This window comes from Scophthalmus maximus, chromosome 4 (assembly GCF_022379125.1).
Source record: "Scophthalmus maximus strain ysfricsl-2021 chromosome 4, ASM2237912v1, whole genome shotgun sequence".
NCBI classification, from domain to species: domain Eukaryota; kingdom Metazoa; phylum Chordata; class Actinopteri; order Pleuronectiformes; family Scophthalmidae; genus Scophthalmus; species Scophthalmus maximus.
Genome location: NC_061518.1, coordinates 5,404,065 through 5,417,666, shown reverse-complemented (window position 1 = coordinate 5,417,666; position 13,602 = coordinate 5,404,065). Strand labels below are relative to the sequence as shown.

General features: G+C 41.7%; 2 protein-coding genes across 2 annotated transcripts; both read right to left on the bottom strand.

Annotated features, from left to right (window-relative positions):
* Positions 1 to 1,373: 1,373 nt before the first annotated feature.
* Positions 1,374 to 6,303, bottom strand: calml4a (calmodulin-like 4a). Its single transcript, XM_035627949.2, has 5 exons — positions 6,178 to 6,303; positions 6,024 to 6,054; positions 5,591 to 5,731; positions 4,944 to 5,132; positions 1,374 to 2,025 (listed from the first exon to the last, which is right to left on the bottom strand). Exons 1-5 carry the CDS (start codon positions 6,178 to 6,180, stop codon positions 1,928 to 1,930), a joined length of 462 nt encoding a protein of 153 aa, XP_035483842.1. The 5' UTR covers positions 6,181 to 6,303; the 3' UTR covers positions 1,374 to 1,927.
* An 802-nt stretch (positions 6,304 to 7,105) lies between these two features.
* Positions 7,106 to 13,408, bottom strand: LOC118302090 (ceroid-lipofuscinosis neuronal protein 6). The gene is made up of 8 exons (XM_035627948.2): positions 13,169 to 13,408; positions 12,077 to 12,197; positions 11,905 to 12,003; positions 11,228 to 11,416; positions 10,002 to 10,057; positions 8,684 to 8,806; positions 7,670 to 7,950; positions 7,106 to 7,584 (listed from the first exon to the last, which is right to left on the bottom strand). Exons 1-7 carry the CDS (start codon positions 13,222 to 13,224, stop codon positions 7,680 to 7,682), a joined length of 915 nt encoding a protein of 304 aa, XP_035483841.1. The 5' UTR covers positions 13,225 to 13,408; the 3' UTR covers positions 7,106 to 7,584; positions 7,670 to 7,679.
* Positions 13,409 to 13,602: the final 194 nt, after the last annotated feature.

Sequence of the window (13,602 nt, the reverse complement as noted above, 5' to 3'; positions counted from 1 at the left end):
CAATTGGAAATCGTGCTCAGGATTTCTGTTGACTATGCAGTAAGCCGCTCCCTCTTCACTGGTGCCAGGCTTTAAAGCATGTGGAGTTCACAGGGTTAATTATGGCAGATTTACTTCAAATTAAATTGAAAAAAGTAATATTAGTACCTAGCTGGGATTGGCTCCAGCGACCCCCCGCGACCCTTAAATGGATAAAGCGGTAGACGATGAATATTAGTACCTATTGTTGCAGTCAGAGGAACCAAAGGACTGGCCTGATCATTTTCAGTCAACGACTTTCTGATTGGCAACTGTCACTGGCAAGTATAACTTGTTCAGAAACTCTGCGCAAAGAAAACCTTTTGGGGGTGTTTCCAGCTCTGACCCCTGCCCTTGATATGTGACCTCGGGATTCATTCACATGGCCTTCACTTCGCAAAGCTAACTCAAAAACTTAAAGAGTTCATTTGATCTATTATCAGGTTGCGTCTTCGTGGCCCCCTAAGTGTGTGTTCCCTGCTCAGAAGGACGAGTGACATGGGCGAAAACAGAAGTATCCATCCAGCGGGTTTGAGTGTATGTTAAGTAGAAGAATAACGGAGAGACGCCTGCAGGGAAAGTGGATTGGAACATCGGTTCTGCCCCCGGGCAAACATTTCCTCGTTCCAGTTACTCCACATAAATGAAGGCCTGCTGGTAACATAGTGCTCTTGCGCTTTGATTTGCCAAACTTGTCCTTTTTAACGGCAGACATTTTGGCAAATCTTTGGTTGGAAGGACACAGGCGAACTGGAGGGCAACTCAAACGTTGTTCATTTCCTCTGTTACACCTGAGCTCCTTCTGCCGGTTTGACAAAGGGTCAGTCGTATATTTTATTGTCTGATGCATTTGACACATTTCATGTGTTAACGTGGAACCACTCTGGTCTACAGCTGATCTTTGGCTGCGTTGGTTATGCAAACCTTCGACCGCAACTTCGATCTTTTTTTCTCTTTTTTTAGTTTGTTGAATATTTTGTTTTTTAAAGAATTGTCTTTGTACATTTGGTGATTATGTTTCCAAGCACAAAAATCGAGTCTCTATAGCCTAAGAGGCTTATATGATTAATATGATGCTGACCTGCCCAAAGTGAGGTAAACAGAATCCCTCCATAAACTTCATTTTAATGAGGTGTGAGTTGAGCAATACAACTATTTTTGGACAAACCGTAATGCATTCATTAATCAATGGTATGTTATTACATATGGATGTTTATATACTGTCTTTTACAACTAAATAAAATCGTTGAAAACATATTTCATGGCAGTGGTTCTCATAAAAATAAAATGGATTTTGTCAAATGCCAGAAAAGTGCAGGACTTCAGATGACAGATGAAAGAAAGAAATATAATTGGACTGATGGGCTTCAATTTTATTACAGTTTCAAAAAAGTAAAAATATTTTTTTGTAAATATTGAAAAATCCACTGTTTATCCACACAAGCTTATGACAAGAAAGCAACTGAATACCGATGCGTGGACAGTTGCCGGTACCACACGTAGAAAAAACGACGCACAGGCACATACACAAAGCATCGAACTGGCCATTTAATTCAAACACAATTTGTTAAAGTGGACCGTCGTGCTTCACATAAGGTTTATTTAATGGTTTTAAAACACGTGACCCCATGAAAGAAAAAAACGGCTTGATCACATCATACCTCGTTGGTCACGATGCAGTACGACGGGAACCGACGGGAAAACAGTTGCAGGAAAGAGTTCCTGCATTGAATTAAACAAATCACAAGGCAAAAAAACACAGTGAAGGCTGTTGTTGGGCTCAGATGTGTGTGCCAGTGCCGAACTGCTGCTGCGAACACGTCAGGTTGAATCCAGCATGTGTTTCGCTCCCTCAGTCCGTGTGCGACGTCACTTTCTCACCATGACTCTTTTTCTTTCTTTCAACAGATCAGTAATCGACTGGTGGCAGCGTCACCATCTTGGTGAACTCCTCGTGATTCACCGTCCCGTTTGACTCGACGTTGGCCTCTTTGAAGAGATCGTCCACTAAACACAGGGGGCAGAGGAAACAGACTTATGAAGGACAAGAGAAGAAAACTCTTAGATACTGGTCTTTGTCCGTGGGAGGGGTTCAACCGCGACGTCTCTGCCGAGCCAGAGCGACAAGGTTTGTTATTCCTCAAAGAGGCTCCACTAATATATCTGAAATCACCCACAGCATCGCAGACGATTCCGACTCAATTAAAAAGCTCATCAGTGTTTTCTACACCGGTGAATCCAATCATTTGTTAACAGGAGCAACTGCCTTTTCAAAAACCAGCAAATAAACATGAGTTTTTGGTAAATTAATTTTTTATTCTGACCAATTTCCCAGCGAATGATGAATGGATCGTAATGAAAACTAAGGAGACTGTGGGGCTTGGTTATGAGTTATGCACTCTACCGTGTGCCACTTGGTATTGTCACTTTTGTTATTGTGAGGAGTTTAAAATGGTGGTACTGTATTTAAGTACAAATTTGAGGTACCATTTTCGTACCACTCTAAATTTCGGAGGGACATATTGTACCTTTTACAGCACTCCATTTATTTGAGAACTTCAATGAACTACTTATTTTGGACATTAAGATTACATTATTAAAAATTATAATACTATACTATTATACTTATTATAAAATAGTACGTCAAGTCATTCAAATTTGTTCCATCTTGTAACAGGGAAATTTCAATTCATCAGAAATCATAATTGAACAACAGAACAGAATACAGTTCATTTCCGTTGACAATCACGCTGCCGTTCTGTGAACTCTCCTCAATACTCAAACTCGTGTATCAGAGCAACAACAGTGAGATCATGGTCATAACAGCTGCTTACAGTCAGTAAAGCTTCAAGGTGCTACCGGCTGCTCTTTAAGTACAGCGGCGTCAACATCTGCTTGAGCAGTCGATGTGATGGATGCCTCTCCACTGGGAAGCAGCGGCGCTTCATTTAAATATAAAGTGCCTAATGTGCACAGCAGTCGTCCGCTGATGGCACTTGGAAAACCTTCTTTTTAATCCTAATTTTGCTTTGACGCCTGCGACTGTATGAGAGACCACGTTTTGGGCTTCAAAACATTAAAAAAAACGCCGTCAAAATCAACATGGATTTGAGCGCAACTGCAGGAGACCTTCCATCAAACCCTCCGCTTCAAGACTCATCAAGTCATTGCTGTCAACGGTGTTACATAATCCACCGTCTCCTAATAAATAATAGAATTAAAAACTCCCGTTAAAGAAGGTGGAAATGCTTAAAGGGATATTATATATATATATATTTTAGGCCAAACATCAAGTGAAAAGATCTTTACCACTGTCATGAATGTGAATCTACAGCCAGCTGCTGGCTGCCTTAGCTTAGCATAAAGACTGGAAACAGACTCTTTCTCTGTCTGTATCAGTTTCCAAGCAAACAGCTGGTACATTATTGCGTCCGCACCTGTGAAAACAGTGATTTGTCTTTTATTTTTTACAGATTTTGCACAAATTAAACAAACAAGAAACGACATGTAAACTGGCTGTAGAGTTGCCGGTGGGTGGGTTGTAAATATAAGTTATCTGGCTGTGAAGGTCTAGAATCATTTAATATCTCCAAAAGTGATAGGCATAAATTACTGTAACTACTTTTACTACTGCCCGACAACACTGAGGAAATTTGATCCGTCGGTTGGCAACTGAGACGATAAATGGGATTTCCAAATGGGAGATGGTGAAAGCGGGGCGTGGGTCACGAGACATGGGGGAGACGCAGAGGAGTTATTGCAGGTCACTCACAGGACAACAAAGAATCGGGCCCCGGCTGTCAAACACACGTGGATTTCGCGGGGGGGGGGGGGAAGCGGCTTGTAATTCCCAGGGAGACGCTGGGGGCCAGACTGGCTGTGGTCCGAGTCGCTGGACTGGCATCTTAAAGAGGCCTCACAGACGGTGCCATGGGAACCAACAGTAGATGTGGCTCATGAATAAAAAGGAGGAACTCAAAGAAATGAACTGTGGTGAGCTGTCAGGTGGAGGTGGATGGAGAGAGCCTGAGCTCATGAGGGGACTTCAGTACAGTTCCCCTGATACTTTTTATCTCTGCAGTTAGAAAGTATTGGGGATAGAAATGTGTTGTTCACTATCCTGATCCTCCTTCAGAATATTGCTTTTTAAAACAAAAAGAATGACTTTGAACAGATTATTTAAAGGGGCACTGAGCGATTTTGTAGAAAAGCGTTTATCTCTCTATGATGTTGTTGTCATGTAACTGCAGTGGGCGGGTCGCGAACCCACGACCTCAGGTATGAGAGACCGACGCGCTAACCACAATCTAATGATTACTTTCATTGGCGATTATTTTCTCGATTGATCGATTAGTTGTTAAAATTAAGTCCATAAAATGTTATAAAATGTTGAAAAATGTCGATCGTGTTACCCGAACCATCAGATGATGTTTCGTTTTGTTCACACACCAAAGATATTTAGTTTACTGCCATAGAAGGAGCAGAGAAACAAAAAAAAAACGATTTTTTTTTCCGGCGCGCACACAGAACCGACAGCTAGCTGGGCCGTGAGTGAATGGTCGCTGATTTTTACAAAACATTTATTGCTTTAGAATCGCTTACTGCCCCTTTAAGGGTATTTTTTAGGTCTTCGCATTCCATATGTGGTGAACAATGTAGGACTCAAGGCGCTTTTAAAAAAAAAAACCTAAGATCTGCGCTTTAACGTCATAGTTTCAAATCCAGTGTGCTGTATTACATACAAACAGACAGACACTTCACTGTAACACTGACTCTGCTCAATCTGGATTGGACCACACTGTATAAATAACCTTTTAGTGATTGACTGTACACAACAAACAAAGTCTCCTTAAGTTATCTCTCATCTCTTTCGCAAAAAGGTGAAAGAAAATAGTCCGAACATTTAGCAGATGTTTTGACTTCACCTTCTTTGTCCGTGAGTTTCTCTCCCAACTTGGTGAGCTTGGCCCGGAGCTCGGACGCCTGGATGTATCCTCGCTTCTGCTTGTCCGTCATCCGCAGGGCCTCCAGGATTTCCGTCTTGGGATCCTCCTGCTGCATCTGTCGGTGCATCATCGTCAGGAAGGAGGAGAAATCCAGCTCGCCGGTCTTTTCTGAACAGGAACGTAAGCACAGAATAGAACAGAATCAGGCGCTGTTGAAAAATAATCGTGAGAAAAAGATTTTGCAAGTTCAAGAATTACATTAAAAGCGATCTTCTCTCAAAAATGACATGATTCAAAGAACCTGTGAGGTACACTGAGTCTACTGTTTATAAGCCCCTTGATTTTTATTATTAGTATTAGATATTTACTTCATATATGTCTTGATATCAAGATTTTACATTTGCCTAATTATGGAAACATTGAACTAAAATAATTCGTTTTTCCATGAGCAACACACAAAGTAATCATACTCATAGATTATTAATTAGGCAGTTGAATGCAAACTCTTGTTCCTGCCTCTCGGCCTGTTTGGTGCAGTATGAATCCATGAAGGGATGTTTTGACCACCGTCAACCACCTGAAGAAGCTTTTCAACCACGTTTACTGTACTGTGTGTTGTACTTTACCAATTTTGTGAACTTGCAGATGCCTTTCGATTTCCCCGAACGTGGGACTTGTACCCAGGCAGCGCATAACTGTGACGAGGTCCTTGGCGTCGATCTTGCCCTTTTGCTTCTTGTCGTACAAGGAGAAGCATTCCTTGAATTCTGTGAGGCAAAAAGGGAAAGATATTAAAATGTACAGCATAGTTCATCCACCAAACAATTGCAGGTTCACTAGGAAATATACAGATGCATTGGCATTACTAATAAGACGGACAAAGATCAGACTTTGGCCCGAATGTGCCTCCAAAACAGTTTTTACTTTGTGTTCTGTGTAAAAAAATTAAATATATATATATGGTTATTAAAAGGTTAATATGCTGCACACATAATAGTACATTTTAAACATAATAGTAATGGATGTAAAACAGCTTGTGGTGCTGTGGAATATTCTTACCGTTGATTTGAACTGGAGTGAAGAACTTAGCCTGCAACGTGACAGAAGTATTGCAGAATCTCTTGTCAGGTAAGTTAGTTCACAGCTACAGGAACAGCTCTTTCATAAGAAGACACGAAAAAGTCTCTCAGTGGAAATAATGTCTCGCTCTTACCATTTCTGCAGCTCCTTAGTTATTCTTCTTCTGGAAGGAGAGAGAGTTGAGTGTACCCTGAGTCACCTGTCCCTCCGCCTCTGTTCAAAGTCCACACCACCTGAAAGCCACCACGTAATATAATATGCGTTGCTGTGGAAACGCAGCTACCGGATCCACTGGGCTCGCATTGTCCTTTCCCTTTTAATCCCTCCAGTAAAACAAAGAGACCAATTATCAGCCCCTCGCCATACGTGACGCTCCGGTGTCGTATAACACAAGGGAGCAGCGCGTAACCACATAAATCATTTTTAACCTATATGCTAAAAGACTTCGACATAACCAGCAAGTAGAATTTCAGTGTATATAATATTTTAATTAAGACAAACAGGTGTAAAAATCAAACAACTGAGGAACTAATTAATTTACCCATATATATATATATATATATAAACAGTTATATATAAACAGTACAAAAGGTCGCCTCTGTCATTAACTTGCCTGATTACTGGGTAGTTGCTCTACTAATTCATCAATTGTCAGTTGGTGAAAAATGTCTAACGCTGCTCTGTGTTCGTACTGGAGTCGAGGCTTCGTCACCGAAGCCGCACAGCTGGCAACAACTGCCCCAGGACCCAGGAAGCCCCCGGGGTTGTACGGCACTTACTTGCTTTACTGTCAGGATTAAAAGTGAAGTAGGTTTAAGTCAGAAATGATTAGAGAATCTGATGGTAGATCTTACATGATTCGCACCCAGCACAGATTGATAAAGTAGTATAAAGGGCCCTGTCAACATGAGGACATAGTCTGCACTTCATGGTATGAATATACATTATCTGGGAAACACACAGTCAACGCTGCTGTGATGAACGTCAGCAGGACGTCAGAATAGGTGTTTGCAGGATCACTCGGATCTGATATGCGCCCGGTCATTTACATTCAGCATCAATTGAACAGTGTGATTTTTTTTTTTTTATTTATTCATGAATTACAGATGATTCAATAAAATATTTGGTGTATTCTAAAATTTAAAAAAAATGGACATTAGTTTGATCCCAAACTATTTGTTTCCTCTCGACTTGAACAGCTCACTTTAGCCTTTTTGGCTGTTAATCCCAAACCTGGTTTTTAAATCTTCAATTACTAAACAAAAACTAACACACGTTGATAAAAACACATCATCGTACGATGGGCAGTCCTGACCTGCTCTACCACGCGTGTCAATGTCTCTCATCTGAGCAGGGAACGGCAGATTTGATTGCATGAGTAAAAGTGAGGCAAACAGGGCAACTTTCCACCCGACACCACAGTTCCAACTTGTTAAAGTCTGCGTGCAACAGTACAATGTTCTGCCGGCTTGAGAGTTTGTCTCCTGACATCAACAATGTTGGGCAATCGAGTGCAACCGTTGTCTGTGTCGCAGGAAATCTGTCCAACAAAAACAAAAAGAGACGCATCAGTCAGGCCGTGCAAGCATCTGATATAATATAATATTTTTTCTCGTGACACCGACCTGGTGTGCGTCAGTGGTTATCCTTGATATGTAACGTGTAGTAGGACCAGGGCTCAGGCACATAAACGAGTCCGGGGTACTTGTTGCGTAGCACGGGGTCGTTCCACAGGAACGCCACCCACAGCGCCACCAGGAGCAGAGTGGCACTGAAACTGCAGAACAGGAACAGGCCGTTGCCGTCCAGGCCGAGGCCTTTGCGGCGCTGACGGATCACCGTGGCAACCATGGCAAGGAAGGTGAGGAGGAAAAGTTCCGTGATTTGTCCTTCGGTGACCAAGTACCTTTAAGGAAAGAAAAAAGTCAGAGGAACTCAGAGAGACACACATATTTTTTATTTGTTTCTCTTCTGCTTTAAATGACTAAAGTATAAGCACAAGAACAATAATGCAAAGTTTCAAATTTTAAAAAGACACCACTTTTCCAAAAACAGCTAGTTTATTAGGTTCCGGGTGCTGACACTGCTCTGCTCAATTAGAATTTCTGCAAAATTAATATGGAAATATTGGAGCTTTTACTATCCTAGTAAACATTGTGACTTGAATTGGTTTGTCACTCCAAGCTGTTTTTATAACAATGTATTGTAAGCATTAAAAAAATAATAATGTTACTGTATTTGACTCAAAACTGTGTATGGTTTTGCAGTAATTTGCATTATAATCACTTCAATCTGTCTTTTTTTGATCTTTTAGCATTTATACAAAATAATTCATGCATTAATCCCTTAATCCATGGAAGCACTATGATAAACCTTGTGTTCTTTCTTCGCTGTCCATTCACAGTAAGTTGAAATCACCACAGAATATACAGTAAAAAACCTCTTCTATACTGTATAATGTTCACAAAATGTCTACTGACTAAAGTCCGTCATCATATTTCACTTTCCCCCATCATTTCATTTAGGCTGCTGCTGCAAAACGTGACACACTTACTACCTTTCTTTTTTCTTTCTTCCTTTTAACCAAACACTTGAGTCATATTTTTATGGAGAACATAGACAGAAGATGTAGAACTGACCAGTAGTAGAGCGCGCTGGGTCCCAGCAACACCCAACCAGATACGGGAACCTTCTTCTGTTCTTCTGCCTCGGTGAAGCAGCCGGTGAAGTAGATGAACAGGATGATGAAGAAAGGAATATACCTACAGTAAAACAAGAGGGAGACTCACTGTATCAACTGTGTGAGTGTAGACACTGTGAAATTCAGGCATTTCTTAGTAAAGATGTACAGTACGTGTTAATCTGCATTGTTCTATACACTTGCTTTTATCAAAAATCCTTCTTATTTTTAAAAACACAATCACAGCAGACAAACACAGCAGGGTCGAAGCTGAGCAAAAACATAACTAATTAATGAATAAATGAATAAATACTGTGGCATATCTCTAAAAAAAACCATTTTAAATAACAGTTCAAATCAAATATCAGGTCATGAAAAACACATTTCCCTCAACAACAAACCACTGTTATATATGTATTTATATATATATATATATATATATATTTACTGAATCAAACTGCAGGTAACCATGGAAACCGTTCTCACTTTAACTTTAAAAAAAAAAAACACTTTTCCTGAGTGCTGCTGCTTTCCCGATCTTTGGCTGATATTAGCTTATCACAAAAAAAAAAAAAAAGTATCAGCGTATATATGTTGTTTGCCATTTAAGGAGCAACGGGTGTTAGCACAGAAATGGCGACGACCGCCTCAAAGAGCGCGTGTGACAAGGGTGAAAAAGAAAACCACTGTGGTGACGTGAATCAGTCAGTGTGTTTCTGACCAGAGGTGCAATATTCAAACTGGAATTCTGTCACCAGCCAGCGTGACGACATAATGTCAGGGCGTCATCAGCCGATTGAGCCACTTTTACTGCCAAATGCCAAAAGCTTATGGAAATTGAGTGAGAGCACGGGTGAGGTACATTTAATCCTCTCACTGTTTACGTTGACATGTTTTAGATCTTTTTCTTTTTCTCTCTCAAAACAAACAATTATTTTACTCTTTACTGGACGTTGTAAGACTTATTGCCTCCAATTATTATTTATCAGTCCTGCTCAATCTAAAAAAAAAAAAATCTGTTTTGCGCTTGAATGTATAAAAGAGCCACAGGCTGGTGTGTTCACGGCTTTAAATGATCAGAATCTACACTTCCGGCACACTCGTTAATTGGATTCTGACCTTTGTGCGTTTTCAATTAACTACAGTCGGATAAAAATAAAGGAGATGGACAAACTCTGATACATAAAAAAACAATCGTTCCCGTGCACCGCTGCGTTCCAGCCGTTTCCCAGAACTGGTATCTGCACAAATTGCAAATGAGGGCCACAGACACGTACCACATCAGGTGTCCCAGCTGCTCGTCGTAGTAGTACAGCAGCTCAAAGGAGTCGATCTGTGAGGAGGAGAACACAAAGTGTTGGTATCCAAAGCAGCATGAACAACAGGTACTTAACTGTATCAGTGGAGAAGCGCTGCGGCTCTCGCTGCCTTGTGCAACACTGCCACCTGCCGTTCAAAAACCATTTTACGCTGCAAATGTGCCAATCACATCTACAAACGAGTGAGAAATTAAAGACGAGGCAAGATTTAATGAATCAAATGAAGAAATGTGGATGTGTCCGCACACCCGGGGAGAAAGAACTGAACAATCGCTACAGATTTTGAATCATCTCACCTGCCACCTTCCTCTGTCGGACATTTCAAATAATGTGTATTGCAGCACATATAAACATGTTTTATATTCATATCATATAATACGTGGCGGCTGTGGCTCAGGAGATGTAACCGAAGTGTCCTTGGTCAAGGTGGTTAATCCTGAATTTCCTCAGACGGCTCCGTGTATGAATGATGTGTGATAGAAACAGCGCTGTATGAGTGTGTGTGTGTGTGTGTGTGGGGGTGAATGTGACTTGTACAGTAAAGCACTTTAAATGTTCAATAGGACTAGTTTAAGGCCACATAAACACAGTCCATTTACCACTGAATATTCTGGCCTCAGCATCATGTTCCTCCATTTTTCTCTTGGCTTTCGCGCATGTCAACAGAGAGAGTCACCGATGGTTTCTCCACAGGTCAGGGAATAGTTGAAGGATATTCTGAAGACGCACAAACTTTCTGAACTTGTGGCCAAATCAAGCTTTAACACGAAATAAACATACATTATTCCACCTCAGTTATGGTCCTGCCTTTATCAATATCATCTGCTCTTATTATGTCACACATCCGCCTTTTAATATCTCGTCGACACACAAGGGTGCGATAGCAACGAAGGCGGAGAGAGGAAAACTGTTTCCCTTCCACACAGCGTGATATATATATACTGCAGGATCAAACCGGTGTGTTTGTGTGCTTGTGACAAAGGCAGACAACAAGAGTCACTGACAGACAAGAGACACAAAGAGGTTTTTGTTGTTTGACATTTTTGAAATGGGGTAAACTGACAAGTAAATTGACAGAGTCTGTAGAGTTTATACGCTGTCGATGCCCAGAACTTATTTCGCTCATCAGCCCATGATGACCAGCAGATCAAATATCGACACCTGACCCGCACAACATTTCTCACCAGTGAGGCGGGTTTGAGGTCCTTGATGATGGGGTTGTCTCTGACGGACAGGTGGAGCTGGTAGCCGCTCAGGATGAGCCGGTGGTTGATGGAGTCTCCCACCAGGTGGATGCTGGCTCCCATGACGAAGGTGATGATGCAGAGGTAGACCGCCGAGCGAGGCGGCGCACTGGGACAGCGCTCGATCAGCTGGACGGAGCAGCAACACACACATTCTACATTCAGTCCACTGCCAAAAACTGCTGCATTCGAATGACAAGGTCGATTACCTTGTGTTTGTCGTACGCCGACGATATTTCTGTGGAAGGTAAATATATCATATATAGAAGGACAACATGGCACCTTGTGTTCGAAACCCACCCATTTTCCAAGTGAGGAAAGTAGTCGTTGACCTTTAGATCGATTTTTATAAAACATTAAAAAAAAGCTATGGATGTCTACTTCTGGTTTTAGTCGTCCACTCGTGAAGATTGCACTCGTTAAGCCAACATGAAGACAAGAGAGCTGTCTACAGCAGGAAATAATAATAATGATACTAGTACAATTTGCAATTAAAGAAACTGCCGTGCTGTGCAAAAACGACATGGGACAAGTCATTCAAGGACATTAACCTCTGACAAAGGGTGAAGAAAGAAAAGATCCCAACAAAAGCAACACATTTTTTTGTTTTTCCTCACCTTGAGCATTAGGAACGGTGTTATGACATTGTAGGCCATGTGGAAGTAGTCTCCAGCACTGGGCTTGTTCAGGGGAAACCATTCCAGAGGAAGGACGATCTGGAATGAATGAGACAAGGGATGAAATGGGGTGTGGGGGTCGAACCCTGGGGTGTGGACTGAGCTTCCTCACCATGACAATGGGCCTCCCGAAGTCCAGTATCCAGTTCTGCAGAGTCAGACAGAACCACAGGTCCAAGTGGAAGTGCGGCCTCTTCTTCCGCGGCACATCGTCCTTCAAGCCACCGGGGGGGCTGTTGACACACATGTACAGTCAGACTGCAAGTCACTGTAACTGTAGTACAGGAAGATTCACTACTGCGGTGGACTCGGGGGCTAAAACATAAAGCTGCCATTGCTGCCTTTTTGTGTATGTACAATACGCCTAGGTAAATGCAGGCCACCTTTTCTTCCTATAGACGGGAACAAAGAACGTTGTTGTGCAAGAGTCATGTGATAACAAAGATGCTGTGTACTGATGAAATTTTAAAAAAACAAAACTATTTGAAGTTACAGTAGATATCCATATGTTTAAGCAGACAATGGTACATATGTAAAATATGGACATAGGATAGTTGCTAATTATAGTGTAAAAAAATACCATCATACACTTTTAAGTTAATAGTTAAATAACTTTATATAACTCAACTGGGTGCACTTTAAAATCTCTGCCAGCAGCTATGGATTTTCTATAGACATCAAATCTATGTGATAATTTTTTTTATAAATTAGCCTTTTTTATTCATATTTTTATGAAGTTCTATGAGCAAACTGATATATTACATTAATTTGAATTGACAGACTGAATGCCTATAGGTTTGGGGCTGTTTAATCAATAAATCAAGCACTCTTTTAGCAAAATTCAATATGGAATAACCTGCCCACCTTGTCATCTACAGTAATAATAATAATAACAATACATTTTATTTATAGAGCACTTTTCAATGACACCAGAAGCTGGTGTCGTCGAATGAAGCCTGCAGTCAAGGGGAAGGTCACAAACACACCACGACCGTCACATCCACTCATGTGTCACGTGAAACCGCTGCAGTGATTTAACGGTCAGTCCCTTCACATGAAAACACACACACAGCCACGAGACTTCACACAAACACGTCCGTCTCTCGAACGAGCTTTCTTTGTCTGCAGCTCTTCTGTACATCTGTCTGTTAACGTCCTGCTATTTCTCTCGTGTCTGCACTGACGACAACGTCTCCCGTCACACCTCTGTGGTCTGGTCCGGTGCGGCTCGTTGCCTTGTCGTTTCCGTACAGACGTCATGCTCTGCTCCGTGTCTCCCGCCGGTCTCCCGCCGGTCCCGTGGTTCGAGCGAGGGGAAAGGGTAACGGGCTTCGACCAGACTCGAGCAGCTAACGTGAGTTGTCCTTCTGTCGTCTCATCTGTGGTTCCCACTTCTTCTTTCTGCGCACAACCAAAACACGAACTACTTCACTTCCTGTGTACCGCCCCCGTTCCCGCCTTTTCGCCCAATGCACCAATCAAACTGCAGCACAGGAGTAACGGCAGCTTAAAGGACACCATTAACCCTCAGTTGTGCCTTGTAGGCACATACTCCAAACTAAATATAAACTTTATTTAATACTTTATAAAGTAGAGAGATACAATGCAGCGCGAGGATTTATAATAGTAAGAGACATA

What these genes read in the sequence shown, in the direction of transcription:
- calml4a (XM_035627949.2), bottom strand. An exon ending in CACTCCAGTTCAAATCAACG is followed by an intron (nt 5,732 to 6,023) that starts GTAAGAATATTC and finishes TTTGCCTCACAG; the next exon opens with AATTCAAGGAATGCTTCTCC. An exon ending in GAAACTCACGGACAAAGAAG is followed by an intron (nt 2,026 to 4,943) that starts GTGAAGTCAAAA and finishes CCCTGTGTTTAG; the next exon opens with TGGACGATCTCTTCAAAGAG.
- LOC118302090 (XM_035627948.2), bottom strand. Translation starts at nt 13,224, where the DNA reads ATGACGTCTGTACGGAAACGACAAGGCAACGAGCCGCACCGGACCAGA. An exon ending in CACCGGACCAGACCACAGAG is followed by an intron (nt 12,198 to 13,168) that starts GTGTGACGGGAG and finishes GTGTGTCAACAG; the next exon opens with CCCCCCCGGTGGCTTGAAGG. An exon ending in ACCTCAAACCCGCCTCACTG is followed by an intron (nt 10,058 to 11,227) that starts GTGAGAAATGTT and finishes TCCTCCTCACAG; the next exon opens with ATCGACTCCTTTGAGCTGCT.